Source organism: Osmerus mordax, unplaced genomic scaffold (genome assembly GCF_038355195.1).
Source record: "Osmerus mordax isolate fOsmMor3 unplaced genomic scaffold, fOsmMor3.pri Scaffold_128, whole genome shotgun sequence".
In the NCBI taxonomy this organism is placed as follows: domain Eukaryota; kingdom Metazoa; phylum Chordata; class Actinopteri; order Osmeriformes; family Osmeridae; genus Osmerus; species Osmerus mordax.
In genome coordinates this window covers 3,217-31,030 of record NW_027120440.1, presented here as the reverse complement: position 1 = coordinate 31,030, position 27,814 = coordinate 3,217, and the positions used below count along the sequence as shown (strand labels likewise).

General features: G+C 49.4%; 1 protein-coding gene across 1 annotated transcript; it reads left to right on the top strand.

Annotated features, from left to right (window-relative positions):
- On the top strand, positions 1-27,814 carry LOC136939128 (receptor-type tyrosine-protein phosphatase mu-like; the record flags this gene model as incomplete). The annotated part of the gene is given in 11 exon segments (XM_067231993.1): positions 1-55; positions 1,060-1,337; positions 5,650-5,728; positions 7,212-7,327; positions 7,869-8,043; positions 10,661-10,773; positions 10,892-11,072; positions 24,207-24,521; positions 25,139-25,248; positions 27,336-27,538; positions 27,713-27,814. Coding segments are annotated over 11 exon segments (1,727 nt in total), but the record flags the coding sequence as incomplete, so codon positions are not given.

Below are 27,814 nucleotides of genomic sequence, written 5' to 3'. Positions count from 1 at the left end.
ATGGAGACAGCAGAACGAAGGGATGGGGAGATAGAGGAGGAGGAGGAGGAGGAAAGTGAGAATGGGCCCTTGGTTCTTTAGCCCTGTCATGGTCTCTCAGGGCTCTGACCCTCCATCCTCCATACTCCATCCCCTTCAATAACCCTTCAACACCGCCTCTAGGACCACAATCACTGCCATTAGCCTGAAGAGAGAGAGATACAGTCAGTATGACCTTCCTGATCTCTTCTCTCTCCTGCCTCTGCCAGCTTGTTAGGAACCATCTGAAGGTCTTCTTGGTCTAAAGGGTAGAAATCCAGGGTTGGATTACATTTAGAGTGTTAACAGGGGTCTCTCCAGAGAAGGAACACTCAGACAAGCCTGAATAACCCCGCAACCAACCATGCAGCATGTCCAGGGCACCTAAACAAACAGACCCCGCCTCCTCTGCCCAATAGAACTGTGTTGAAAACGGATGTTTAAGAGGGGGGGGGGGGGGGGCTCTGTCAATATTAGTTGTTTGGTCGAAAGTAAAAAGGAGGGAGGAGAGGGAAGGAGAGGGGAGGAAAAGGTTGAAAGAAGGACAGTGGATTTGGATCCATCTCTTCAACCTCCTCCTTTCCTTTCTGCGTTGGTGACACAGGAAGCTACTCACCGTAGTAGTAATGACTATATAGCCTCATTTCTTACAGATTATTGTGAAACTTGCTAAATAAACATTAGCTACACTACCCTTTAAGCTAAATATCTATAACTTGTTTGGCCAATTTGATTGTGGAAAAAAGTCAAACTTCGAGTTTTGGAGAGGAGTAATAGCTAGCCAGCGCTAGCTACTGTTTTTGGAGGGGGGGGGGGAATTCAGGTTTTCCCTCGATCACTAGAATGGTCATAACCTTTAAAAAAATATGTGTATTTATCATCTGTGTGCTGTTCTACATTGCCCACAGAATTATGTATATTTCATATGCTCTTAAGTTTTTCTCTATCTTGTAATAACAGTGGTTTAAAATGAAGCTGTATCTAACTCCCTCTCTCTTCTGCCTCCTCTCCCCTTATATGTTCTGTTGCCCCACTCCCCAGGTTCTGCATTCATGATGGTGAACTCCAGCGGCCGCTTCTCTGGTCAGAAGGCCCAGCTGCTGATGCCTCAGCTGAAGGAGAACGACACTCACTGCGTCATCTTCCAGTACTACGTGGCAGGGGGCCGCGAGGGCGTCAGCCCCGCCCAGCTCAACCTCTACGTCAAAGAAAACAACTCTCCCCTGGGCGTGCCTGTCTGGAACTCCTCTGGCCCCGCCCACCACACCTGGAGACAGGTGGAGCTGGCCATCAGCACCTTCTGGCCCAACTTCTACCAGGTAGGTGTAGTGGGCGAGGGAGGGGGTTAGTGGGTGAAGGTGAGGGGTAGTGCGGAGAGGGACCTCACTCAGCTTCCGTGTTCTCTACTTTGGCTCCTTTCTCAAAGAAACGTTTTCCCCAGAAGCCCTTGTAGTCCGTGCGGAGGTCAGCATTAATCCACAGTTCTGTTCTTTCTCATGTCTCTCATGTCTCCACCCACACTGAGGAAACTTCCAGAAATGTTCCATTAGAGCAGCCCCCCCCTCTCAGACAGCCAATCAGGACAGCGGGAGGGTTTTGTCTCTGAAGGGAGCAGGGCATGAAAGCAAGTCCCTGGAACTACGACTCCCATCATGCTCTCCCTGCCTGTGTGCTGCCGAACACCGGGACAGTTGCTAGGGGAACGCTTTTAAGACTCAGTAAAAAGATCTTCCCTGTGGATCAGTGTAAAAGAAGAAAGAAAGGGGGAAGAGAAGGAGAAAGAAAAGGAAAAGTATGGCGGGAATTCAGAGAGGCCCATGAACTATGCAGAAATGTAGGTTTGTTCCTATTTTTTAAAAGCAGCTCCAGAAACCTAATGGATGAAGAGCGTGTTGTGTTCTATTGGTTTATATAAAAATCTCTTCTACTTTATTTGATAGCTGTAATAAATGCAGTCAGTCAGACTGTTGGCCAGATATCCCGACAAGCAGATAATCACTCGGGTCAGATAACCAGTCAGACAGCTGAACGTCAGAGTGATCTTCCCTCTCCTCTCCTGTTAATGGTCTCATAAGCATTCTCAGCGTCGCTCCCAAGCATCAAACATGTTGTTCCAGGTCAGAGGTGAGCCTGTGTGTTTGCTGGCAGCTGTGTTCCGAGCCCTGCTAGGTCCACATGACGCAGTCTAGCAATTACTGCTGCAGCTACCTCTGCACACCAATGTTTGGTTCACCAGCCCTCAGGTCAGCACTGTGTATGTGTGTGTGCGCTGAGATACAACCTGTGTTCTCACCAGTCAATATGTCATCAGCCATAAGAATGGAGGCAGGTCACACACACACTGACCCCCCCTTGCTGGCGGACCAGGCTAACACACCGTCTCGCTGGTTAGACACGTTCTGCACACACAGCGTGGGCACACGCGCAACAACACACACACACCCACATTGTGCACGCACACATACACACACTCTTACACAGTGCACACACATACATACACACACAGAGTACACACACAGGCTCAAACACACACAAACACACATATATATGCGTGGCTCCTTAGGGACCTGTGGTAAAGAATGATAAATACATCTCCAGCTCCCAGGAGAAATATCCACCATCTGTCACACCTTTCTCTCTCTCTCTCTCTCTCTCTCTCTCTCTCTCTCTCTCTCTCTCTCTCTCTCTCTCTCTCTCTCTCTCTCTCTCTCTCTCTCTCTCTCTCTCTCTCTCTCTCTCTCTCTCTCTCTCTCTCGCTCGCTCGCTCTTTCTCTCTCACTCTTTCTTCCTCATCTCTCGCTCCCTCTCTGTCTTTCTCGGTCCCTCTTTCTATCTCTCTCCCCATTACTCTCTTTCCATCTCTCAGTTCACTGCCTCGCTCCTTCTCTCTCCTTTCCCTTCCCTCCTCTCTCCCACTCATCCATCGCTCCATCTCTGGAACAGTGTAATGTGAGCAAGGTAGCAGTGATCCCTCATAGGCACGCTGGATGAACAATACCAGCCTGTAATCTCCACAGCGATAGCCAATTAGCAACGCGCTAGGTAATTATGGCTCGCTGTAATTGCACCATATCTTAAGTGTTTGTCAAAATGAAGCCACCTGGTATTCAGAAATTACTTTGTCTTTTATTTTCTAATTACAGTGTGTTCCCTGGTTCCGTGTCTGCAGAAGCTCACATGGCAGCTCTCTCTTGGGGTCTCTCTGCCCCCCCCCCCTCCCCTACTTAGGTCGCAGTGTAAAAACTTTTAATTGATTCTAGCGAGCCATAGCGAAGACTTGGACAGCCCGCTGCTCCTGCCCTGCCCCCCCCTCCCCCCACTCCCCACATCATCCCCACCTCCCCCACATCTAATACTTTCTGCTTCAACACTGGCTATTACTGAAAAAGAGTGAGGTAAAAGGGAGAGAGAGAGAGGGGGGAGAGAGAGAGATGGAGAGACAGAAAGAAAGATGGAAAAGGAGAGTGGGAGAGAGAGGAAGAAAGAGAGATGGATGGATGGGGGGGGGCAGACTAGATGGTTACCCATACTGGGGCAGTGTGAGGACTGTTCCCCTGCTCTCCGTTCTCCTGGCAGAGCCTTCTATGAGAACAATGAGAACCGACACTACTGGAGAGAGCTGCTGCTGCTGGACGGCTGTCACCTCAGTCAGGGAGAAATGTAGAGCAATATGCCCTAGTGATTATGAGACAGAGAGCGATGATCTGTTTCTTTTATCACAGTGCTGATGTAAGCATTATAGCTAATTGGTCTCATTAGCAGTGGGCTTAATGAGGGGATAAAACTAAACAATTGCAGGGGGCAAAGTTGTGTGTGTGTGTGTCAGGGGTGGGGGTGGTGCCACTAGGGTTAGGAGGTGGGGTGGGTTTCCCTGGACCTGATGACTAACAGCAGTGTCTTGGGTTTAATCAGCCACCAGCTCATTGTGACCTTTTTAGCGTGCGCACACAGACACACAAGACCCACACACACATTGCTGTTTGCTTTTCATTTCCTCAGATTAGCCTCTCATAAAGAGGTAATTAGTGGTTGAGCTGTTCGCTGTGAAGACAAGAGAAGAGGAGAAAGGAAATCAATTAGAGGTGTTTGAATGGGCAGCGGATGGCTCCTGCTCTGTCTGAGGTTCAGCGCTGAGGGCAGGTCAGAGAGACGGCTCCTCAGAGACAGCCCTGTTCTAGAATGGAGAACCTTTACTCTGTGTTCTAGAATGGAAAACCTTAAACGTTGTGTTCTGGGATTGGATAACGTTGGATAAGACAGGGTTTTTTATCAGGAGATGGAGCTGTGCTGATGTCGTACACTTTAAGTTAAACCTCTGGATAGGTCATCTACTTATCTGGTCTAGCAACACCACTGGAGGAATGTATGAACAGTACTGACACGGAGACAGAGCCCTGGCTAGAGGTCAAGGACTCACTCACTCTGTCTCACTCTCTGTTTCACTTACCCTCTCTCTCTCTCTCTCTCTCTCTCTCTCTCTCTCTCTCTCTCTCTCTCTCTCTCTCTCTCTTTGTTGTCTTGGCAGCAGTGTTATCAGTGTGTGCTGTGGGCCCAGTCTATCTGAGCTGCATAGCAGTGTTATCTAAAGCTGTGTTGGGTGTTTCTGGGGGCTGTGCTCCATCCCCCCTCTCCCCTCCATCCCAAAACTGAGGTCAAGCTGAGGGTGTGGTCATGTGATCCTATCTGACCACCTCTGCTCCAGATCCTGGACTGTGGTCTTCTGACCCAATGATGAAGGAAGGGAGACATGGAGGGAAGGAGGGAGTGATATACATAGGAAAAGAGGCAGAGAGGGAGAGAGGGAGTGAGGATTGAGTCATGGCAAAGACAGGTCATAGAGAAGGGAGGAAAGGAGGAGTCGGAATGGAGAGGTTAGAGCGGTAAGGAGTGGAGATAAGGAGAGAAGAAGAATAAAGAGAGAGCGAGAGAGCGAGAGAGAAAAGGAGAGAGCGTGAGACAGAGAGAGAGGGAGAGAGAGGGAGAGAGAGGGAGAGGGAGGGAGAGGGAGAGGGAGAGGGAGAGAGAGGGAGAGAGATGGATGGAAAGAGGGAGACAGAGTGGGACAGAGCATGGTGAGGAGTCAGTAGGACAGGAAGTCGAGCTCCAGCCTGTATCCTGTCCGTAGCTGAGCTTTATGGGATGTTGCCAGCTCTCGACCCAAACAGGACGTGGTGCTGCGTCTTTAACCAGTTGTTTCCGTGGCGATAAGGCTGTGGAATGTGGCGGGCCTCCCTGAGGGCTGGGGGGGTCGGAGTGTGAGAACCGCTTTGCCCCACTCCATCACCGTGGAAACACAGAGCTGACTCTGCACCTGAAAGTCACAAACATACACACACTCACTCACACACACACTCACACACACAGATACGCAGGTGCAGTTGTTAAAATTGAAGTTGATACAAACACCCTGTCATGGAGGAAACAGGACACCCCCCCCTCCTTCCCCTCCTCTGTCCTCAACTCCTGTCTCTAAAGTGTTTACAGTCTGGTGTGTCTGACTCACCCTTACAGAAACTCCAAGAGTCACCATGAAACTGAAACACCAGTGATACTGTTAACATTGTAACCTTATTACTAAACATGAACTAACTCTCTCGCTCTGTCTCTCTCTCTCTCTCTCTCTCTTTACAGATTGTTTTTGAGGCAGTCAGTAATGGACAGCGAGGCATCCTGGCTATTAAGGATGTCACACTGCAAGGCCATCATTGCAGTAAGTACTCCTATACACACACATACACACAGTGTCCAGGTATTCCTGAAACACTATCCTATTAGATTAGTGAGATTCCATGTGGGTAAAATAGCTATGCTAATTACCTGAGAAGAATGCCCCAATCAACCTAGCCAGGAAGGAACAGGTCTGTAGTTCACATGGTCTTCCTGTCTGTCCATGGGCCTGATTGGTGAGTCCTGACCTTCAGGAGCAGAGGTCCATGGAACTGAGTGTCATTCGCCCTGACTTCACTGCTACTCTGATTGGCTGGAGGCAGTCAGCGGGCGATCTCAGTGGTACATGGTAGTCATGGAGCATTCCAATTGGCTGGAGGCAGCCATTGAGCGTTCTAATTGGCTGGATGGTCGCCATTGAGCGTTCTGATTGGCTGGAGGTGGTCCAAGGGGCGTGGGACATGTATCCCTCTCAGATATCAGTATCAAGGTCGCTGTGGCAACCTGCCACGACATGACTAGAGGGAACTCATTAAAAACTCCTATATTTCCATAATTTGATTAGCAGGACTTTCATCAAGAGTTCTGATCCCACCTTCCAACATACACACAAACACAAACACACACACTCATACACACTCACACTGACCCAGATTCCTGTACAGCTTTGTTCTTAGTTCATCTGCCAAGCTATTAAGGAGACGACACACACATACACTCACACATACACTTCTGTGCCCAGCCCTCCATCCCTCACCATCCCCTCCTTCATAACAAGGCTGCAGCAGGGTGTGTGTGTTTGTGTATGTGTGCGATAGTGGCCACAGCATAGTCCCCTGTATGGCAGGAGAGAAAAATGAGTTTTTGGCCCCATTTCGATTTGCCACCTGACCCCACCCCCCTCTCCTCCCCCCTCGCCTCCCCGCTACTCTATTCTTGCTGCGTCGGGGAAACTTCCTCTAACACACACACACACACTCACAAACACACAGACCCGGGGAAAGTTTCTCGTGCCTCCTTGACCCAGGGCTCAGGGCTGACAGGTAGCTCTCCTGGCTCCACCCCCTAACGCTCTGTAATATCATAATAGAAACGCCACCGTACCACACTCCTACACACACACACACACACACACACACACACACACACCACCCCAGGGAGGCTGGGCAGGATCCATTCAGTGATTGAATCTGTGCAGCTGGCTCCAGAGACCCCAGCAAGGTTAGACTGCAAAGCTGAGCAAATGGGATTGGCTGGAGGTACATAACTGGCATAACCCCCCCCCCCCCCCCCCCCCTTCCCTTCCTCATGAGACACACACCATGTATAACAGCCCCCCTCTGGCGACACACGCACGTATACTGTAACAGACATACACACACTCTCACACACCTCAGACCTGAAGCTGTTCATATAAATGTCATATACAGTGACAACATGCAAACCTTGAGCATCTTGTGGAATATGGATGATTGTAAGCATATGGTTGTTGTGTGTCTCTCCCCCCCCCCCCCCCCCCCCCCCAGTGAGCACGCCTCACTTCCTGCACATTAAGGGGGTCGAGGTCAACGCCAGGCAGACCGCCACCTTCCAGTGCACCGTCGACGGACGCCCTCAGAACAACATCAACCTCTGGCTACAGGTACGTCTGTTTCCATAGTATAGGTTAGGGTCAGAGTGTGCAACAGAGTGTGTCCAGAGTATAGGTTTTGCTAGTGTGTGTGTAATAACATTGTGTGTGTGTGTGGGGGAGTCAAGTGCAGGGGAGTCAGGTGGCTGAGCGGTGAGGGAGTCGGACTAGTAATCCGAAGGTTGCCAGTTCGATTCCCGGTCATGCCAACTGACGTTGTGTCCTTGGGCAAGGCACTTCACCTTACTTGCCTCGGGGGAATGTCCCTGTACTTACTGTAAGTCGCTCTGGATAAGAGCGTCTGCTAAATGACTAAATGTAAAACAATCATTCAACAATATTTAGGGAGTCAGGTGGCTGAGCGGTTAGGGAAGCGGGCTAGTAATCTGAAGGTTGTCAGTTCGATTCCCCGGCTGTGCCAAATGACGTTGTGTCCTTGGGCAAGGCACTTCACCCTACTTGCCTCGGGGAGAATGTCCCTGTACTTACTGTAAGTCGCTCTGGATAAGAGCGTCTGCTAAATGACTAAATGTAAATGTAAATGTGTGTCCAGGGCATGGGTGGTAGGGAGGCCCTGGTCAGAGAGACGAGACCAGTGAACACCCGGCGCTACACGGCGACCTTTGACCTGGAGAACACCACCAAGGGAGATTCCGGACGCTATCGCTGCATCGTCCAATCAGACAAGGGCGTGGGCATCTCCAGCTATGCTGACCTCACCGTCAAACGTAAGTCCTCTGACCCCTGACCCCTCCGTCTGAAACGTTGTGTCAACGCTACTGTAGTTGATTGCCTCACGGATATGTGTGTGTGCGTGCTGTCAGAATGAGTTAGGGCTGGTGTGTACAGTATGGGATTGAGGCTGTCCCTAGGGCTTAAGATGGAACAACGGCTGCCTACTTCGCTCTGTGAAATTATACATCATCATTTAAACACAATTACTACACGCGCGCACAAACACACCCGTCTAATTTGGATGTATTATACCAGCAAAAGTTGTCAGATCAGCTTCTCCACGTCTCCGCTCTCCTGCAGCATAGGACATTGTGGAGTTCGTACGAGTGTGTTTCTTTCTTCAGTTCAGAATATGCTGAGGAAACCTAAATTTAGTCTTCAGGGGGCGTGTCCAGTGGTGTCTTGTGGGCGTGTCTGGCAGGTGCAGGCCTCAGCTGTTCCTCCCGTAAACAGTCTGCTGGCTCAGCACCGTGGCAACCCCAGCTCCGTGGCGACAGCTGAGCGGCAACGACCACACCCTGGCAACCACACGTGGATCCGGGCTCCCCAAAACAAGTCTTTGAAGATCTGAGAGTCCTCTGATCTGGAACAACTTAAAACCCTCAACTGAAACTTAGAACTCTGCTATAGAATTTAGAACTCTCCTCTAGAACACCCTTGACACACACCCTGACACACGCACCCTGATACAGACACACACACACACACACCCTGCTTGTCAGTTGAAGGGACCCAGCCTGTGTTTTCCATTCTGCTGGAGGAGGAGGTAGGACAGGATCGATGCAGATCCTCACTATGTTATTGAAGCAGCTGACATCTCTCTCCAAACCAATCACACACACACACACACACACAGCTGAGGCCTCTCTGTTGTCAGACCACCTGATGGAGCTCCAGCAGCCCTGGTGGTTAAACCTGACAGGCAGATTGAAGTGTCACTCAGACTACGGTGGCCTTCTTCTGGCCCCACACACACACACACACACACACACACACACACATAGTGATTGTTATTGCTTGTGCGTGTTCCCTGTCCACACACATCCATCAGTCAGTCCTGGAGAGGATAGAGAGAGAGAGACAAATAAGAGAGAGGAGAGGAGCAGAGCAGAGTATTGTGTGTGTGTGTGTGTGTCAAAGGATAAATCACTGCCCAGACCCCTACCCCATGAGGAACCATGAAGACACATGTCCGAACACACACCTCATCTACAGGTGGCGTGTGTGTCTGGACAGGTTCTCACCTGTCCAGCTAGCTGCCTGGAAGACGGATGTGCCATTGCACCACATGTAATTGGTGTTCTCTATGGGTTTCTATGGTTACAATCAATAACAAAATCCCACCCTGTGTGTGTGATGCCGTGTTCTTTTCCCATCTGCACCCTCTGGACCCCGAGGACATGCTCTTGGTCTAATGGTCAATGTTGAGGGTTCAATCTTCAAACAGAAACACAGACACACACACCAGGGCACCTGAAAGCCTCTCAGGACAAGCTATCATTAGGGTGGACTGTTTACAGGGCTTGTGTGTGGTGGGGGGGGGGGTGGTGACTAAGAAATGAATGACAGTCCTGTGCGTGTGAAAAGGTCTGGAAGTAAGAGAGGAACGGAGAAAGACAGATAAAGAGAGAGCGAGGGGAGAGAGAGAGAGAGAGAGGTACAGAACAGAGAGAGGGCGAGGGAGAAGGAGATCAGAAGGAGAGGTGCTATCAGACTTCAAAGCTCCAGACCAGGTTGTGATTAACACTGACGCCTGGCTAGCTGCTTTGTTGTTTCAGAGGGACACACACATGCACGCACACATAGACGGACATACACACGCACATTCTCACACACACACTTCCACAGACACACCTGTGAGAAGAGACGAGTTGTGGAACCCAGACATTAGACATTTACCAGTGGGCCAAGACATGAGGACCTGGTGATGATGCTGGGGCAGCTAGATGATGATGGATGACAGAGATCCTGGCTCTCGGAACCACCTCCACTTCTCCTGCTGGGGGGCGAGACGGGAGAGAGAGAGAGGACGGAGAGAGGGGCGGGAGGGCGGAGAGAGAGAGGGATTGTGGGATTGTTGAACTGGGTCATGTGAGAAGTAGAGCACCCCCAGGGGTTGATGGGTAATGGGATTCAGGTCTGTTTTCATTCGCTGAAGGTCAGGAAATTAATTGGTTTTAACTTCCTCCCTTAGTACCTCGTCTCCCTGGTCTGGACCAAGGCTAGTTTGAATTCTCCTTTCCTTCCCTCTCATTTCCTCTCCTCTCATTTCCTTTCCTCTCCTCTCCTCCATTCAGGGACTAAGGGACCTTGTGTAGCGACTCTGAACACAATCCCTTAATTGGTCCTCCTTCAGAATAATCCTCAGATATCAGAGAGTGATTGGTGTATTTACCCTCTCTCTGGAGGTGTGTGTGTGTGTTCGTGTGTGGGTGAATGTGTGTGTGTTTGTGTGTGAGATTGAATGAGTTTCCTAGTTCAGAGGTGTGTTCCAGCTCTATCATCTGTGTGTCTGTGTCTGTGGCGTACCGGACAGGTGTTGAATAACACCCAGCAAAACACCCTGACATAACTGCTGACCCCTGACCCCTGCTTCTGGTTGTCCCTCAGAGCCCCCGGTCCCCATCGCCCCTCCCCAGCTGACGGCTGTGGGCGCCACCTACCTGTGGATCCAGCTCAACGCCAACTCCATCAACGGCGACGGACCCATCATCGAGCGAGAGGTGAGCCCATGGATTGATTGGTTCGTTGGTCGAGTGCATGGTTCATTGATTTGTCAAGGGATTCATTGAGCGTTTGATGATTGAATCGGTGTGAGCCTGTCCCCTGTGCGTGTCCCAGGTGGAGTATCGGACTCTCGCCGGCAGCTTGATAGACAACCAGCCCGTGGATAAGACCACTCACAAGATAGGCCATCTGGACCCAGACACGGAGTACGAGATCAGCGTGCTGCTGACCAGACCCCTGGACGGGGGGACGGGGGCCCCTGGTCCTCCCCTCAGGGCACGCACCAAGTGTGCTGGTGAGCACATCTCTTTACCACGCTTTACACTACACACCTCACTGCATACTACGCGACACACATGGCGTAATTATGCTTCTGCATGAGATTGGGGTGTTTGGCCTAGCTAGGCTACATTAGCGCCAGACTCATTAGATTGTTAATGTTAAAGTCATGCTGTTTAAATGGGAGGGAGGCTATGCTGCATTAGCGCTGAGCTCATTAGCTTGCTAACGCTAATGCTAATTCATGCTGGTTGTTTGGGGTGGGGTGATGGCACAGCGCTAGGCTATTGTAGGTTAGATTTGGGATCATTAGCTCGCTAACGTGAATGGTAAATTCATTCTTGTTAAGCAGAGGGGTGCTTGTTTATCATCCATCTCCTCAAGCTTAGGGGAGAGGGGGGCAAGAGAAGGTGGGAGGGAGGCATTGGAAGTATTACAGTGAAGAGAAGGGAGTGGAGGGGAGAGGAGGGAGGAAGATGAACAGCACCTTTTACACTGTACTATTAGGGTTGTGATCCAGACGCAAGCTATCCCCCCCCCCCCCCCCCCCCCCCCCCCGGGCTACAAACACGCGCCGCGCAATTAGTACAGTAATGAACCAGGTGCCTCGACCCCCACTCCTCCTCCTCTCTTCTTCGCTCCAACCCCCCTCCCCCAACCACTGATGGCACTACTGGCACCAGTGCTAATGCTGATGCTACAGTCTGATCTAGCTTTCATTTGCTCTGGGCTAACTAATCATTAGTCTTCACTGGCATCGGTGCTGGGGGCTATAGCTTCAAGCAGTAGGCTAAGGAGATTGGCCTTAATAATTATATTTACATAAATCAGCATTTAATTATCTGGTTACTAGTCTGTTTTGGGGGAACGTACCCCTAAATGAACACAAAGGAGAAAGGAAAGGATGGAGGGACATGAGACTGAGGGGGAGAGATTGGAACGGGTTGATAACGATGCAGAGGTGGAGTAGGGGAGAGAGGGAACAGAGATGAAACACTTGTATGACAGTAGTAGATGAAGCAGATGACACGGGTTGGAACAAGCTCTAACGGCTTCATGTCAGGACCTGCACACACGCGCACACAAACACACACTGACGGATCAGGCCTTAAACATTCCAGCCTGTGTACTGAGATGAAAACACATAGCCGACATAGCTGAAGTACAACAGCCTGCTAGCTCCATCCTGCCCCCTATAGGCCACCTATACATACCACACGCACACACACACACAATGGAAATTCCTGAATTTGGCACGCACATGAAAAGGTGGCTGTGAATGCCTGGATGATAATCTGTGTGTGTGCTTGGTTCTGATATGGAACGTGGCTTCTACATACCGACAGTTGTAGCTCTGGAGAGTTACCGTCTGGTTATAGAGTTACCGTCTGGTTATAGAGTTACCGTCTGGTTAGAGAGTTACCGTCTGGTTAGAGAGTTACCGTCTGGTTAGAGAGTTACCGTCTGGTTAGAGAGTTACCAGCTGTTGACAAGGAAGCAGACACTCAGAGACGATAGTCTGAGACTCAGTCAGTGATGGTATCTCTGCAGTGATGCTGTTTATGCTGAGGAGACACATGCACAAACAGTGACCACATCTGATTGAGCAACGCTGGTGTAAACAGAGACAAGCCATCTCTTCTCTCTCTCTCTCTCTCTCTCTCTCTCTCTCTCTCTCTCTCTCTCTCTCTCTCTCCTCTTCCTCCCTCTTCACCCTCTCTTACCTCTTCAATGTCATCTCTTTCTTCTCTTTCCCTTTATCTTTGTATCAAGGTCCTCCTGGCAATGTACACATATTCTAATTCTAGAAAACAACCAGACACACACACACACACTCTCCCATACACACACACACACACACACTCACACAGACACACTCTCCCATACACACACAGACAGTCCCCTGTCAGCTGAAGGTCATGTCCAGGTGTGGATCCTGGACACTAATGGTAATAGCCAGCTAGCTGTAATGGACCAGTCACCTTGACTAATGCTCTACTGACAGGCCAGCTAGTGCCACAGCTAACAGCTTTGTCAGCCTGTAACACCATTGTCAGCCTATAGACTATATAGCACCATAGCGGTATGCTAAAGACCATTTGCCATTGTGTCATGTCGTCAGTGACAGACGACAGAGGAGGTTCTGATGGCCATCATCATCATCATCATCATCACAGTTCTAGAACCTTCCTTGAACCCACCCTTTGTCATTTTTTTCAATCCTGAAGGCTGCCTTTACCACAAAGAGATATGTAGGAATAGGAGTGTTTGAATGTGTTTTAATTCTGGTAAAGTTAAAAAGAGAGAGCCTCTTTGTATAATTTTCAAGGACATGGAGAGAAGCGGATGTTTTGAAACAACTGCAGGGCTAGACTGTCTGCCTTTCTGCCTGCATCTCTGCTGCCATCTCAGCCTGTCTGTCTGCCTTTCTGCCTGCATCTCTGCTGGTATCTCAGCCTGTCTGTCTGCCTTTCTGCCTGCATCTCTGCTGGTATCTCAGCCTGTCTGTCTGCCTTTCTGCCTGCATCTCTGCTGGTATCTCAGCCTTTCTGTCTGCCTTTCTGCCTGCATCTCTGCTGCCATCTCAGCCTGTCTGTCTGCCTTTCTGCCTGCATCTCTGCTGCCATCTCAGCCTTTCTGTCTGCATTTTGGGATGTAAAGAACATGTACAGATCTGTTATCTGACTCACTTGATCATCACGCACACACACACACACACACACACACGACAGCTACCAGATATTTCTCTCTCCTCTTTGACTTATTTAGGGAGCTGCATTATGAAGCTGAAATCTTTGTTATTATTTATCACGGTAACATCCTCAGTAACAACCTGAATTATGGATATGATGTCCATGGTACATGTCAGTCACTCTGTGTGGGGTGTCTGTGTGCGTGTGTGTGTGTTTCTGCATTTCTGTGTGTGTGTGTGTGTGTGTGTGTTTATGTCACTGACTGTGGTCTAAAGATTTTCTGCTTCAAAGTGACAGTTTTTCTATCTGATTGTGGGGTTCTGGGATATGGAGGGGGTGAGGGGGTGGTAGTTCTGAGTGCTTGCCCCTGTGGACCAGGCCTGTGTGTGACAGGACAGGAGAACATGCATTAAAAGCTGGCCAGGGCTTTTATTCCTAATGTCTTTGACATGATCCAGAGGTGCTTTTAATACCTTTCTCATAAATATAAACACTTTTCTATATCTCTTTGGTCCCTCCTTTTCTATATTTCACTAGTCTGCATCTCCCAGTCTGCCGTTGCTCCTTTTCTCCGGCTCTGTTCGTTCCTCTTCTTCTCTTCCCATCACACGTCTGATTATCACGCTCTGCTCCCCAGGAACCACTTACCCTCCTCCTCTCCATCCCTCCATCTCTCTTCCCCTGAGCCTCTCTGTTTAGTTTACTGTCTCCCCTCTTCACTCTTTCCTTCTCACGTTCTCTGTCCCTCAGTGTTGCTGTCCCTCTCATCCTCCTTTCTCTCTCTCTCTCTCTCTGTCTCTCTCTCTCTCTATCTCTCTCTCTGTCTCTCTCTCTCTCTCTCTCTGACTCTCTCTCTGTCTCTCTCTCTCACGCTCGCTCGCTCTCTGTTATCTCCTGGGCGTGGGGGTCATGTTAAGTACATCTGTAAGTTGTGGCTTGATGTCCCTGTGGGCCCTCTACAGTCTGCTCTCGGCCCCCCCAGGACAGACAGAGCAGAATGCCCCCATCCTGTCCATGTGTCTTTTAGTCTCAGGCCATATGAAACGGGTCACATGACACAGCTGTGCGCCAGTCCTCAACAATGTCAGATAGATTATTGTCCTGGTGATGGGGGCATACGTGCACGCGCGTGCGCTGTTGGAGAGGATGTCCTTTGAGTCTTTCCCAAAGACACAAGCTTTAGGTCTCTCCCTTCCTCCCCTACACTTCACTCCTCTCCCCTCCCCTCCTCCCCTCCCCTTCTCTCTCCTCTCTTCTCCACCCTCCTATTATAGCAGGCATATTAAACAGGAGGATCTCAGTGGAAATGAAAAGTTAAACCTCAGATCAGATCAGCCCCCCCTCCAGCAGCAGAAGCTGCCGTTCGGTAAGTCACCTTGGAGATGGAGAGAGATGAGCTCCGACAGGAACCAGGATGGGATCCCCCCCTCCCCTGAGCCCCCTCCCCCCTCCCCCTCCCCTCCTCCCCCAGCACTGCTCCTGGGCACGGACCCTCCTGGTCACACACACACACCCCATGACAACATGTTTGTTATCTACTTTAGCCCCCCCCCCCCCCAGACCCTGGTGCCCCTGACAGCCCCCACCCTGAGAGAACACTTATTGAATTTAAGGGAAAATCTGACTCCCTGACTCACAGACACACACCACTGACACACTACCTGCAAAACAATTACACCTACTCACACAAGACATACACATGCACCCCCCCCCACACACACACACACACACACCCCACATACAACTCATTTACCCTCCCCCCCTCACATAGACACACACACTGTAACACAGCCAGTCTGTCTCCAGTCAGGCCTCTGCTGTCTACCTGCAGTGAGTTACCGGCTGAACAAGATTGCTTTTTTATAGCCTGGGGATGCTGTGTGTGTGTGTGTGTGTGTGTGTGTGTGTGTGTGTTTTTGTGTGTAGAGGGGGGGGGGGTTATGATGAGATATTGCTGCAGTTTGTAGGCTAAAATGTTGTTCTTTGTTTGGGTTCAGGATGTCCCTTTGGTGTAATGGTAATTGCTTGAGCAGGGTTAGAGCTGGTTGAGACCAGGGTTACACAAGGGTTAGACCTGGGTTAGAACAAGGTTAGAACAGGACTAGACCAGGGTTAGACCAGGATTCGACCAAGGTTAGATCTGGATTAGCCCTGGGTCAGACTGTGTTTAATTCAGGGGGATCAGTGTAGATGCAGACTGTAATGATGGATCAGCTTCATGAGTAGTGATGGTCCACCATGTCCACACCAGGGACCTACTTTTCTGTCCAGAACACTGAGATTACAGTACCAGCGTCAGTATGAGACTTAACACACACGCACATACACACACTAACCCGTGTCGCTCACCAACACCAGTAGAATATGATTCCATTGTTCCTGTTTCTGACAGTCCTGTGCCTCCTCAGCCAATCAGAGTTCAGGCTTTCAGACCTGCACTTTTCTGCTTCAAACATCATTTCTATGGTAATTCTGCCTTTCCTCTCTAATCTCATTGGCCTATTGAATGGGCAATACAATTTCCTGTTCTGTCTTGGCTGCTGTGTGTGTGTGTGTGTGTGTGTGTCTCAGCCTGTCTGCATATGCTGCAACAATGGCAAATGTCTGTGGGACAAACCAGCAGTGACAAACTGATCTCTGGTGAGCTGGCTTGTAGGGGAGAAGGGGGCGGGGCTTCTGATAGGAGGGTAGAGATAGGAGATAGAGGCGGGCAGACAGATTGACAAGCAGAGAAAGGTAGACACACACACAGACAGACAGATACAGGCAGACAGCGACAGGTAGACAGACAGACAGTGACAGGTTAGCAGACAGGCAAGCGGGGAAGCAGACAGACAGACCGACTTGTGTGTGTTTGTGTGTTTATATGTATGAATTATGCATATGTGTGCATACTTGTATGTATGCTGTATATGCATGCATATAGGTATGTGTCTAATGGTATGTGTGCTTGTGTGTTTTTGAGAATGTTTTGAAAGTGTGAGTGTGTGTGTTAATGGATCTTTGTAGTTCATTATACATGAGGAGGTTGGTAAATAAACGAAACCTGTCTCTCATCACTGAAGTAGGCCATTACCCCAGAGTCTAGTCCTGTGCACCGTAGCACACACACACACACATACACTAGCTGCATTGCCCGGGGCAACCCACTGAGTGAAGAGTACAGGGTAATTGGTGCGGAGGAGCATGCACCTCCATTCCTACATGGGTGTGAGTGTGTGTGTGTGTTTTGATCATTATAATATCAAGCCAAACTCCTAAGAACCCTTTAATCCCACTCGTTATAGCTGTTTGGTTTGGTTATATGTGTGTGTGTGAGACATGGGGCATCAAAACATGGTGTTCAGGGACTGTGGGCACCTCCATATTCAGAGTCCTCTGAGCAAATTACACTGACTGGATGGAGGGGGAACAGAGGGACTGAGACAGGGAGAGAGATGGAGGTAGAAAGAGGAAGGTAGAGAGAGATGGAGGCAGAGAAAGAGGGAACGAGGTAGGTCGGTAGAAAGATGGAGGTAGAGAGGGAGAAGTGGAGGTAGAGAGAGATCGTTGGAGGTAAGGAGAGGGAAGGGGGTATTGAGAGCCCTCCAGTGTTTCTCTCAGTCTAGGTGTGTGCCATCCTGCTGCAGTGTGATTGGAGAAGTGAGGAGATGTTTAGAGAACGCAGGGCTTCAAACACCGCCAGAGGCCGCCGTGCCAGGCTCACTAATCAATTACCTATCTGTTGATCTCATCTTGGTGGAGCTGCTCTGCTCGCCGGCCTGCTGGGCTGTTCTGAGGAGACTGTGATCCTGCAAACACTTTCATGTTTTGTTTTGTGTGTTGTGTATTTTGTTGGGTGCACAGGGGAGTGTGTGTGTGTGTGTGTGTGCGTGGCGGAGGAGATTTCCCAGGAGTACTCCAGACCAGGCCACGGTCTTTGAGGAGCTTTGTGTTTCCTAGACATCAGAGCTAGATAAGACTACTGCTTACACACGCACATACACACACACACACTCAGAATCACACACACTCACAATCACACAGACACACACACAGGCACAGTCGGCCCACAGATATGGCATCCCCATTAATCACATACTGTACCCAAGGTGTATGTGTGTGGAAGGGGTGTGTGTGACATGTTTCTCATGGAGTCTCATAAGGAGGAACAATCCTGTAGAGAGTTGGGATGAAGGGAGAAGGAAGAGGGGAAAGGGATTGTGCCATTGAGACCAGGACCACCACTAGACCAGGACCTCCACTAGACCAGTACCTCCACTAGACTAGTACCTCCACTAGACCAGGACCACCACTAGACCAGGACCACCACTAGACCAGTACCTCCACTAGACCAGTACCTCCACTAGACCAGTACCACCACTAGACCAGGACCTCCACTAGACCAGTACCTCCACTAGACTAGTACCTCCACTAGACCAGGACCACCACTAGACCAGGACCACCACTAGACCAGTACCTCCACTAGACCAGTACCTCCACTAGACCAGTACCACCACTAGACCAGGACCACCACTAGACCAGTACCTCCACTAGACCAGTACCTCCACTAGACCAGTACCACCACTAGACCAGTACCTCCACTAGACCAGGACCACCACTAGACCAGTACCTCCACTAGACCAGTACCTCCACTAGACCAGGACCTCCACTAGACCAGTACCTCCACTAGACCAGTACTATTTGCTGTGTTTACTAGGCTGCACTGCTCGATGTCTCATCTGTCATGTAAAGGAATATGGATGCATGCGCACACAGGAGTGTGAAACAGGAAGTGTGTGAGAGTGTGTTCATCCTGTTAATCTCCTTCCTTGTACTTCTCCCACAGCTCTGACGGTGACTGGCTGAGGAAGTCATTCATGCACACGCACACACACACACATTTTCTCACACACACACACACACTTCCCGTCCTGCACAGTAGGGCTGAGTGGCAGATGTGCTTCTGTGTCTGAATGGAGTGTGGGGAGGGAGGGAGGGAGTGGAGTTGGGGGTGAAAGAGAGAGGGAAAAGGAGGGGGAGAAAGGGAAAGACAGAGACAGAGGGAGGTGGACAGCCAGAGAGAGAAAGAGAGAGAGAACGATGGAGGGAAGGAGAGGGAGAGAGAGGGAGAGGGAGAGAGGAAAGGAGAGAGGGAGCACTCAGAAAGAGTAATTGAGTTTTGATTGCTGGTTGTCAAAGCTGTCATTACTGGCTGCTTCCGTCAGATGGGAGCAGCTTTGATGAGGATGAAAGACAAACCTCACCCAGATGGCTGCTAGCACTCCCTCTAGACAATGGACCTCAGTGCGAATGTGTGTGTGTGTGTGTAAGTGTATGAATGTCAGGTGTGTGTCTACCATGTTAAGGAGGTGAATGGATTGCAAGTTGACAGGGAGATAAGAAGCCATTTTCTCCTCTCATATACACACACTCTATCTCCTGGAGTACACATACACACACTCTGTACTGGAGCACACACCGCTATTATTCTTAATAAGGCACCTCTCTCTGTCTGAATAGCCACTCACTACCCTGTGTGTGTGTGTGTGTGAGTGACTAGCAGCTGTTGTGTATCGTAGGGAATAATCAGTGACATTCTCCTGTCTCTGATTCTCTGCTGCGCCTGAACAGTTCCATGAAGCTGTCACGGAGAGAGGGCTCACACACACACACACACACTGAGAGGTCACACACTGGAGGAGCGTAACAACAAGACTGCTGTCAATCACATATCATCTGTATTCTCCATGCGTGCACACACACACACACACACACACATACATGCACACACAGCGGCAGATCCCCTGGGGGAGAAAACAAAGCATTAAAGTGGGGTCACACTGTTAGACGTGGTGGGTGCATTATAATAGGACATGAGGCCCAGCATTAACATAGCTTTGAAGAGGTGGACAGAGCTGTTTATACCAGGAAGAGGGAACGATGGGAGGAGAGAGAGGCGACGGAAGTAGAGAGGGGGATGGATGGAGAGGGGGCATGATACAGAATTTGGAGTCTATTCCATGTTCAGTTTGACTGAAAGAGGCAAGGTGATCATTTCACTCTGTCTGAAATGTCCTGAAGAAACACACACACACACACACACACACACACACACACACACACACACACAGCAGCTCAGGAGCGCAAGTGTAGTGTGGTCAGAGCAGACACAGATGGTTAGTTGCCCCTCATCTATGACTAATACCTCTATTCTCCTGCACACACACACACGGACCCAATACCCCCTATTCTCCTGACCTGCACCCACACACCCCTAATACCCTTATTATTTATCCATGCTCACAAACAGCATTGCTCGGTGCAGTTTCGAGTAGAAAATACCATGATAAAGGCTTTAGTAGCTGTTTTAGCTACCTCCTAGAATAACGACCCACTAGTTTAACAATTGCATAGCTTTTCTATCTGTTAGCAACCTGCTTCTGACTGCCAGTGGAACAACTGCTAAGAGTTTATTTATTTTATTATGTACTCTACAGTTTTGGATTTGTAATAGAAAAATTTGCAATTGATTTTAAAGTGCGCATTTCTAGGTTTTATTAAAGGGTATTTTTGTACATTTTGGTTTCAACATGTAGAGATTCCAACATCTTTTACACATACCTCCCCCCCTCCCCATAATAGTGATTGTACCATAGGCTAGCTTAGCATGCACAGATAACACCATGTAATAAAGACAGGCGTTATTTAAATGTCACGCCTTGGTAGGAGGAGAGAGGAGCTGGTAATAGTTAACATCTAAATGTCAAATTAGAATTATTTGATGACTGTTGCAGGAGTAAGCGACCAAGGCCAGAATCGTACCTCCATTCCTCTTTTCCTTCAGCGCTGAATATCATCTCTCCATCATCCTTTCATCACTACTTACCTGGACTGATTCAGGTGCCTTTTCTAGCAAGCGGCATGACGGGATCACCACCGTGATCCCGTCACACACCTCTCTCTTAGTTATGGGTGTCTTGTCACATCTGTCCAGAGTTCCATCACAAAGCCATTACCCTGCCTCTCCTCTACAACACGGACAAGGAGAATGCAAATGTCTCTGTCTTCTCCCATTCTCCCCTCTTCTCCCTCTATCACTCTGCTCTTTTATCCTCCCACTCCTGTCTTTATCCTTCTGCCCCCATCCCTCCTCTCCTCTGATTCAGGTCTACGTCCCTCTTCCCCTCCACGACCCTTCTATCCTCCCTTCATCCCTTCATCCCTCCAATCCCGGCAGAGGTAGATTGATGTGGGGCTCCGGTGCAGTGGCTCTCACCTGGAGGATTCTGGGTAATAGGGTGCATCCATCTCCTCCTTGGATCTGACCTTGACCCCTGAACCTTCGTCTCCATGACAGCGGTCTGGCAGAGAGGCCCTCTCAGAACTATTATAGGCTGGAAAATTGTGATTGATCCTCTTCAAGCTGGACCTGCAGGCTCCGTAGCTGTCCTCTGGCAGGACACACACACTCACATCAACTCTCTCTCTCTCACACACACACACACACACACACACACACACACACACATGCAGTCCAACTTTTTCATCAATTTCTCCTTCTACGTGTCCCTTTGGCTGACTGGGAATGGTGTGTGTGTGTTTGATTATAGCCTGAGAGGCCCTCTAGCATGTTATCCTTTGCAGCTGAGCTTTGATAGTGCTGAACCAGACCATTCTCTCAGCATAAGGGCTGACTAAAGAAAAGCGATATGTGTGTGTGTGTGTGTGTGTGTGTGCTTGTCTTTGTTTCTATGCTACTTAGAAGTTTGCTTCCTTATCTCAGTGTCTGCAGAGTGACTGGGTGATTGTTTATGAGCCACCACAACACTAGAAGCTCTATACTAGCCTTGCTTTTTCTGCCACACACACACACCCACTCACACACAGACGCACACACACACACACTCACTGTTTCTCACCATATATTACACCCAGCGGCAGATTACCTGCCTAAGTAAACTGTGATTTGTCAGGTGTAGTTTCCGGCTCCTTCTAGCCAGGGTTAATCAATATATTGTTAACAGTATCTTCCCTGTCTGTTCTGGAGGGGGGGGGGGGTTACAGATGAAGCCAGATATCTGGTCAGACAGGCTAGAGGACAGGAGTGAGGGGGGAGATGGGGGGGAGAAGGGGAGGCGTCTGGTGAGACAGAGGTGTTGGAGGACAGTAGTCTAAGTAGTTAGTATAGTAGGTAGTATTAGTATGTAGCCTATGTAATTAGTATAGTAGGTAGTATTAGTATGTAGCCTATGTAATTAGTATAGTAGGTAGTATTAGTATGTAGCCTATGTAATTAGTATAGTAGGTAGTATTAGTATGTAGCCTATGTAATTAGTATAGTAGGAAGTATTGGTATTAGGGCTGGGGCAAAAATCGATTCACAAATTAAAAAAAACATTATTTTTTAAGTATGTTTACTAAACTGCAAGAAAAACAATAAATGTCAAGGTTTTGATGCAGTGGTATTTTTGTTCTGCAACACTTAACTGCCAATCACAGTCAAGTATAAACAATTAACATTAAACAGCAAACTGGAATCAAATGTAAGCATATATTGAATCAAAAAAATTGTGAATCAAAAAAATCAATTTGAATCGAATCAATTTTTTATCGAATCGTGACCCCAAGAATCAATTTGAATCGAATCGTGAGGTACCAAAAGATTCCCACCCCTAATTAGTATGTAGTCTAAGTAGTAGAGAAAGAAGAGGGAGCAGAAACAGGAAGAGGAGCAGGGAGAGGGGGTAGAGGAGAGGAACAGAGGGGGTAGAGGAGAGGAACAGAGGGGGTAGAGGATAGGAACAGAGGGGGTAGATTGGAAGAGAGGAAGGTCAGTTGATGAGGTCTCTCACCCTCTGCCTGACACATCATGTTCAAACTTGTCTTTCTACACAACACACATGCTGTCTTCCTCTCCTACATGTTACTGAAGAGCGGACTGCTCTCTCTCTCTTTCTCTCTCTCTCTTTCTCTCTTTCTCTCTCTCTGTCTTTTTCTGTGCCTCCGTTTTGCATATTGTGAATTAAGCAAGATGTCTTTTCCCTCGATTCTCCCTCCCTCCGTTTAGCTCTGTTCAATGGTGTTATGCTGAAGTGCTCCAATTATACCTTAATGTTGGAGAGAGCTTCTCCACTCCACAATGCTGCAGTCTGGCCGAGACTCTTTTCTCTCTCACTTTCTTTCTCCCTCTCTCTTTTCATCCTCCCATCCACCTCTTATTGCCATTCCCTCGCTCTATCCTCTCTTTCCTTTATATCGAAAAGAGCTATATCCATTTCTTTCTCACTTTCCACTTTCTTATTCCAGAAATGAATAAGACAAGTGCACACACACTCTCCCCCCCCCCCCCCCCCCCCCGTGCCCAGCCACAAGGCATTCTGGGACATATTGTTGGAGTGTCTGAGTCACACACCTGCCCTGCATTTGTCATATTTTCTACCTCTCCTCCATCTCCTCTTCTCTTCCTCGCACAAGGAAGACGATTGTTGTTGAGAGCTGAGAGGCTTTTAGTGGTACTGCCCAGCTCCCACACTCTGTCTGCCCCCCCCCCCCATCAGCAGGACAGGAAACAAGACAATATGCAGCTTTTGTCTGCTAGAATCCCCCCCCCCTCTTCCCAACCACTGTCCTGTAAGTGTAGCAGCTTGTATTTCAATGCCACAAAGGACTGTGCTCTGCCATGTTTTCAATAACATTTCAAAGCAGAAATACGTCTGGAGCCAGACTCATCCTTAGAGCCCCACAGCTTCACTCCACTGTCCTGGAGGGACCTTAGAGGACCCATACCAGGAACCTTTGAGGAACCGTAAAGGTCCTAAGAACCTTCGAAGATTCAGAGAGTAATGTCCTGTAAGTTGGTGAATGAATAGAGTGTTGTGGACAGAACACACTCAGCAGCAGAAAGATAAGGAGAGAGTGGGATGAAGAGAGACAGGGAGAGATGGACTAGGATTCACCTGCAGTTACGGAACGGTTACTATCCCTGAAACCCTGTCCCTCACAACACACGCATGGTAAGGTGGTGAGCGAGATGGAGAGAGTGAGAGAAAAACAGAGAGAAATAAAGTGTGTGTCTGAAGGTTCAGTGGAGCAGTTTCTGTCATGCTCTTCCTGCCACCTCATTCCAGTGTGTGTGGATGTGTGTGTGTGTGTGTGTGTGTGTGTGTCAGGGTCTCTGGTGTTTTACAGTTGAGTGTTCTATCTCTGCTGAAGGATGGAATTCCTCAGAGATGGACACATTGAGCCCGGAATGGAAATTGATCCTATTACGGTCTTGTGTGTGTGTGTGTGTGTGTGCCTCCTCTGTCAGTTGATAGTGGAGCACCTTTGCTCCCTTATTAGGCCTGTGGGGGAGACAAGGGGATGGGAGTGGGGGTTGCAGATATGAGTGGTGCCACACACACACACACACAGAGCTGTGTCAGGACTCTAGTTGTTGTGATTTGTGACTGACCAGCTCCCCCTCACTCCCTCAGACCCCATGCACGGCCCCCGCAGGCTGGAGGTGTTGGACATCAAATCCAAGCAAATCACCGTCAGATGGGAGCCCTTCGGCTACAACGTGACGCGTTGCTATAGCTACAACCTCACGTTGCAGTATCGGTACCTGCCCAGCGGAGGAGCCAAGGAGGAGACGCGCGAGGAGCTCTGCTACGACACGCTGAGCGTGGCGCCGCAGCACACCATCAGAAACCTGCCGCCGTACACCAACGTATCCCTACGCCTGGTGCTGCGCAACCCCGAGGGAGGGAAGGAGAGCGAGGAGCTGGCGGTGCTGACGGACGAGGATGGTGAGATGGGGGGGATGAGGTGGGGGGATGAAGGGATGAGGTGGGGGGATGAGGTGGGGGGGATGAAGGGATGAGGTGGGGGGATGAGGTGGGTGGGGATGAGGTGGGGGGATGAAGGGATGAGGTGGGGGGGATAAGGTGGGGGGATGAGGTGGGGGGGATGGAGGGATGACGTAGAGGAATGGTAGGATGAGGTAGAGGGATGAGGTGGGGGGAAGGAGGAATGAGGTAGGAGTTCATTTCGCTTTTTCATTAAAATACCCCTCCCTCCCCATCTTGTTTGTGCACGCAGCTCTGTCTTTACCCCCCCCTCCTCTTCCACACACACACACACACACACAAACACACACACAGCAACCTGTAAACATCTCCTTTCCTCTCATCTCTCAACGCTCCTCTCTGCCCTCTACCCCCCCACCCGGGGGGCTCCTAGGCTGTCAGGTCTCAGAGGGATGTGTGAATCATTCAGGAGATTTACACGCCTGTTAGGATGTAGAAGTGGCTCAATATCTAAAATGGTCGATATTTAATTTGGTCTGGATTTATTCTCCCTTCCTCTCTCTCTCTCTTTTCTCTCTCTCCCTCGTCTCCTCCCTCCCTCCCCCCACCGCTCCCAGTTCCGGGAGCTGTTCCACTAGAGTCCATCCAGGGCAGCACCTACGAGGAGAGGATCACCCTCAGATGGAGAGAACCCACTCAAACCTACGGCATCATTAAACAATATGAGGTAACAAGACATAAACACACTCACTTTCCCTTTTCCCTCTCTCTCTCCTTCTCTCTGTTTTTTCTCCCTCTCTCCCTCTTTCTCTCTCTCTCTCCCTCGCAATTCTCTCCCCCTCTCCAACAGTCATCCATCTTCTCTGTTGGCAGGTGCAGTGGCTCCATCCCTCATTCAGTCTGGGTTCTTAATTATCTAATAAATCCAACCTAATAACCTTACAGCCCAACGCTCTCAGGCTTGTTAACACAATCTATTACCTACTGAACCCCATAGCTGCTACTCACACACTCACACACACACACACACACGCATCCGACAAACACAACCAGCCCATAAAACGCAGTATTAGCCTGTATTCTATCCACTGCGGGTAGAAACTCATGAGTCTGCAGGAAGAACACACGACAGTACATATCACAGTATAGCAGACACACTACCTCACACTAACACACTACCTCACACTTACACACCTCACGCTACCTCACGCTACCTCACGCTAACACTACCTCACACTAATACTACCTCACTAATACTACCTCACACTAACACTACCTCACACTAACACTACCTCACACTAACATGACCTCACACTACCTCACTCTAATACTACCTCACACTAACACCACCTCACATTAACATGACCTCACACTACCTCACTCTAACACTACCTCACACTAACACCACCTCACACTAACACTACCTCACACTAACATTACCTCACACTAACACTACCTCACACTAACACCACCTCACACCAACACTACCTCACACTAACACTACCTCTCACTACACACACTACCTAACACTACACACACTACTTAACACTACCGCACACTATACAAACACTACCTTTGATTATCTCACACTACTTCACACTACCATTTAGAGCTCCCGCTGTTTTTGTGCTTCTCCACTGAGTTTCTGAAGCAGAATTGGATGACGGAGAGTTCAACCCATCAAAGTGTCAGTTAGAGCCATTATGAAATTATAGTCTGTCACACGCCTCACTGTCACCACGACAATGATCATCCAGGGTTAAGAGAATAGACCAATCAGAGTGCTTGTAGCTCAGTGGCCCGACTGTGTTGAACCTGTAATCAGGAACATCATTGTCACACTGTGACATCATCACCCAGTGGTGGACCAGCAGTTGTAGGATTACATACCCACTTACCATCTCTCTCTCTCTCTCTCTCTCTCTCTCTCTCCTTCTCTTCTCTCTCTCTCTCTCTCATCTCATCTCTCTCTCTCTCTCTCTCATCTCTCTCTCTCTCTCTCTCTCTCTCTCTCTCTCTCTCTCTCTCTCTCTCTCTCTCTCTCTCTCCTCTCTCTCTCTCTCTCTCTCTCTCATCTCTCTCTCTCTCTCTCTCTCTCTCTCTTCCTCTCTTGATTCCTTTCCATCCCATCCATCCTCTTTCCCAGCGGACATTACTATCCTGCGGGCTTGGTGTGTGTGTGTCTGTGTGTGTGATATGTCATGTTTTACACCTGATGAAACTCTCCTTCCTTCTCCTCTTCCTCCACTCCTCTCCTCTTCCTCCTCCTATTGTGCCCCAGTAATTGGAATCAGAAGGGGATAGTAATGGCTTCTATCCATTAGTCCTCCACTGATTTATTCAAATCAAGCTTTTACAGAGTGCAGATAGTTGTATTAGTGGAGGGATGGAGGGATGGAGAGGGAGGAGTGTGAGAGACTCATCGCTCCGCTGCACTTCTTTTCAGGGTCTTTTCCCCTGAGGAATGGAGGAGGTGGGGTAGACTGGAGGTGTGGGGGTGGGGGGGTGGGTGGGGGGGTAGACTGAGGGGTGGAAGTGGGGGGGGGGGGGGTAGACTGGAAGGATAAAGACTAGAACAGCAGAATAGGTTTAATACCTGTGAACAGGAGCCCCTTATCTGCTCCTACTGTGGGTGACTGAGGAGAGGAAGGGAGAGGAGAGGAGGGAAGGACATGGACTGAAGAGGAGAGGAAATGAGAGAAGAGATCAGCAGATCAGATAGATTGCTTTAACTATATTAACAATGTGTAGTAGTGGAAGGACTACAGTAATATAATAAACCAATGGTGTTCTCCCCACCTCCCCCACCCTCAGATTTCCTACAAGGCTCTGAGCTCCTTCGACACCGAGTTCGATCTGACCAATCAGAGTGGGAAGGTATTCAAGCTGGCCAATGAGACATCCCATATGTTCTCTGGCCTGTCCCCTGGGTCCACCTACTCCTTCACCCTCCGAGCCAGCACAGTCAAGGGCTTTCGGCCCTCCTGTCATCACTCAGTTCACCACCAAGATCTCAGGTACATGTGTGTCTGAGCGTATGTGTTTGGTGGTGTTGAGGTGTGTATTCAGGTGTCTACACAGATGTACTGTGAGGTGTGTGTGTATGTGTACAGGTGTGCGTGGGGTACATGTGTAGATGAACAGGTGTGTGTGTGTGTGGAAGATGTTAACGTGTGCTCTCTCCTCCACAGCTCCGCTGATGCCAGCTATGAGCAGGAGTCTCCTCTGAACCAGACAGACAGCTCTGTTACTGTCCTGCTGAAGCCTGCTCAGAGCAGGGGAGCACCTGTCAG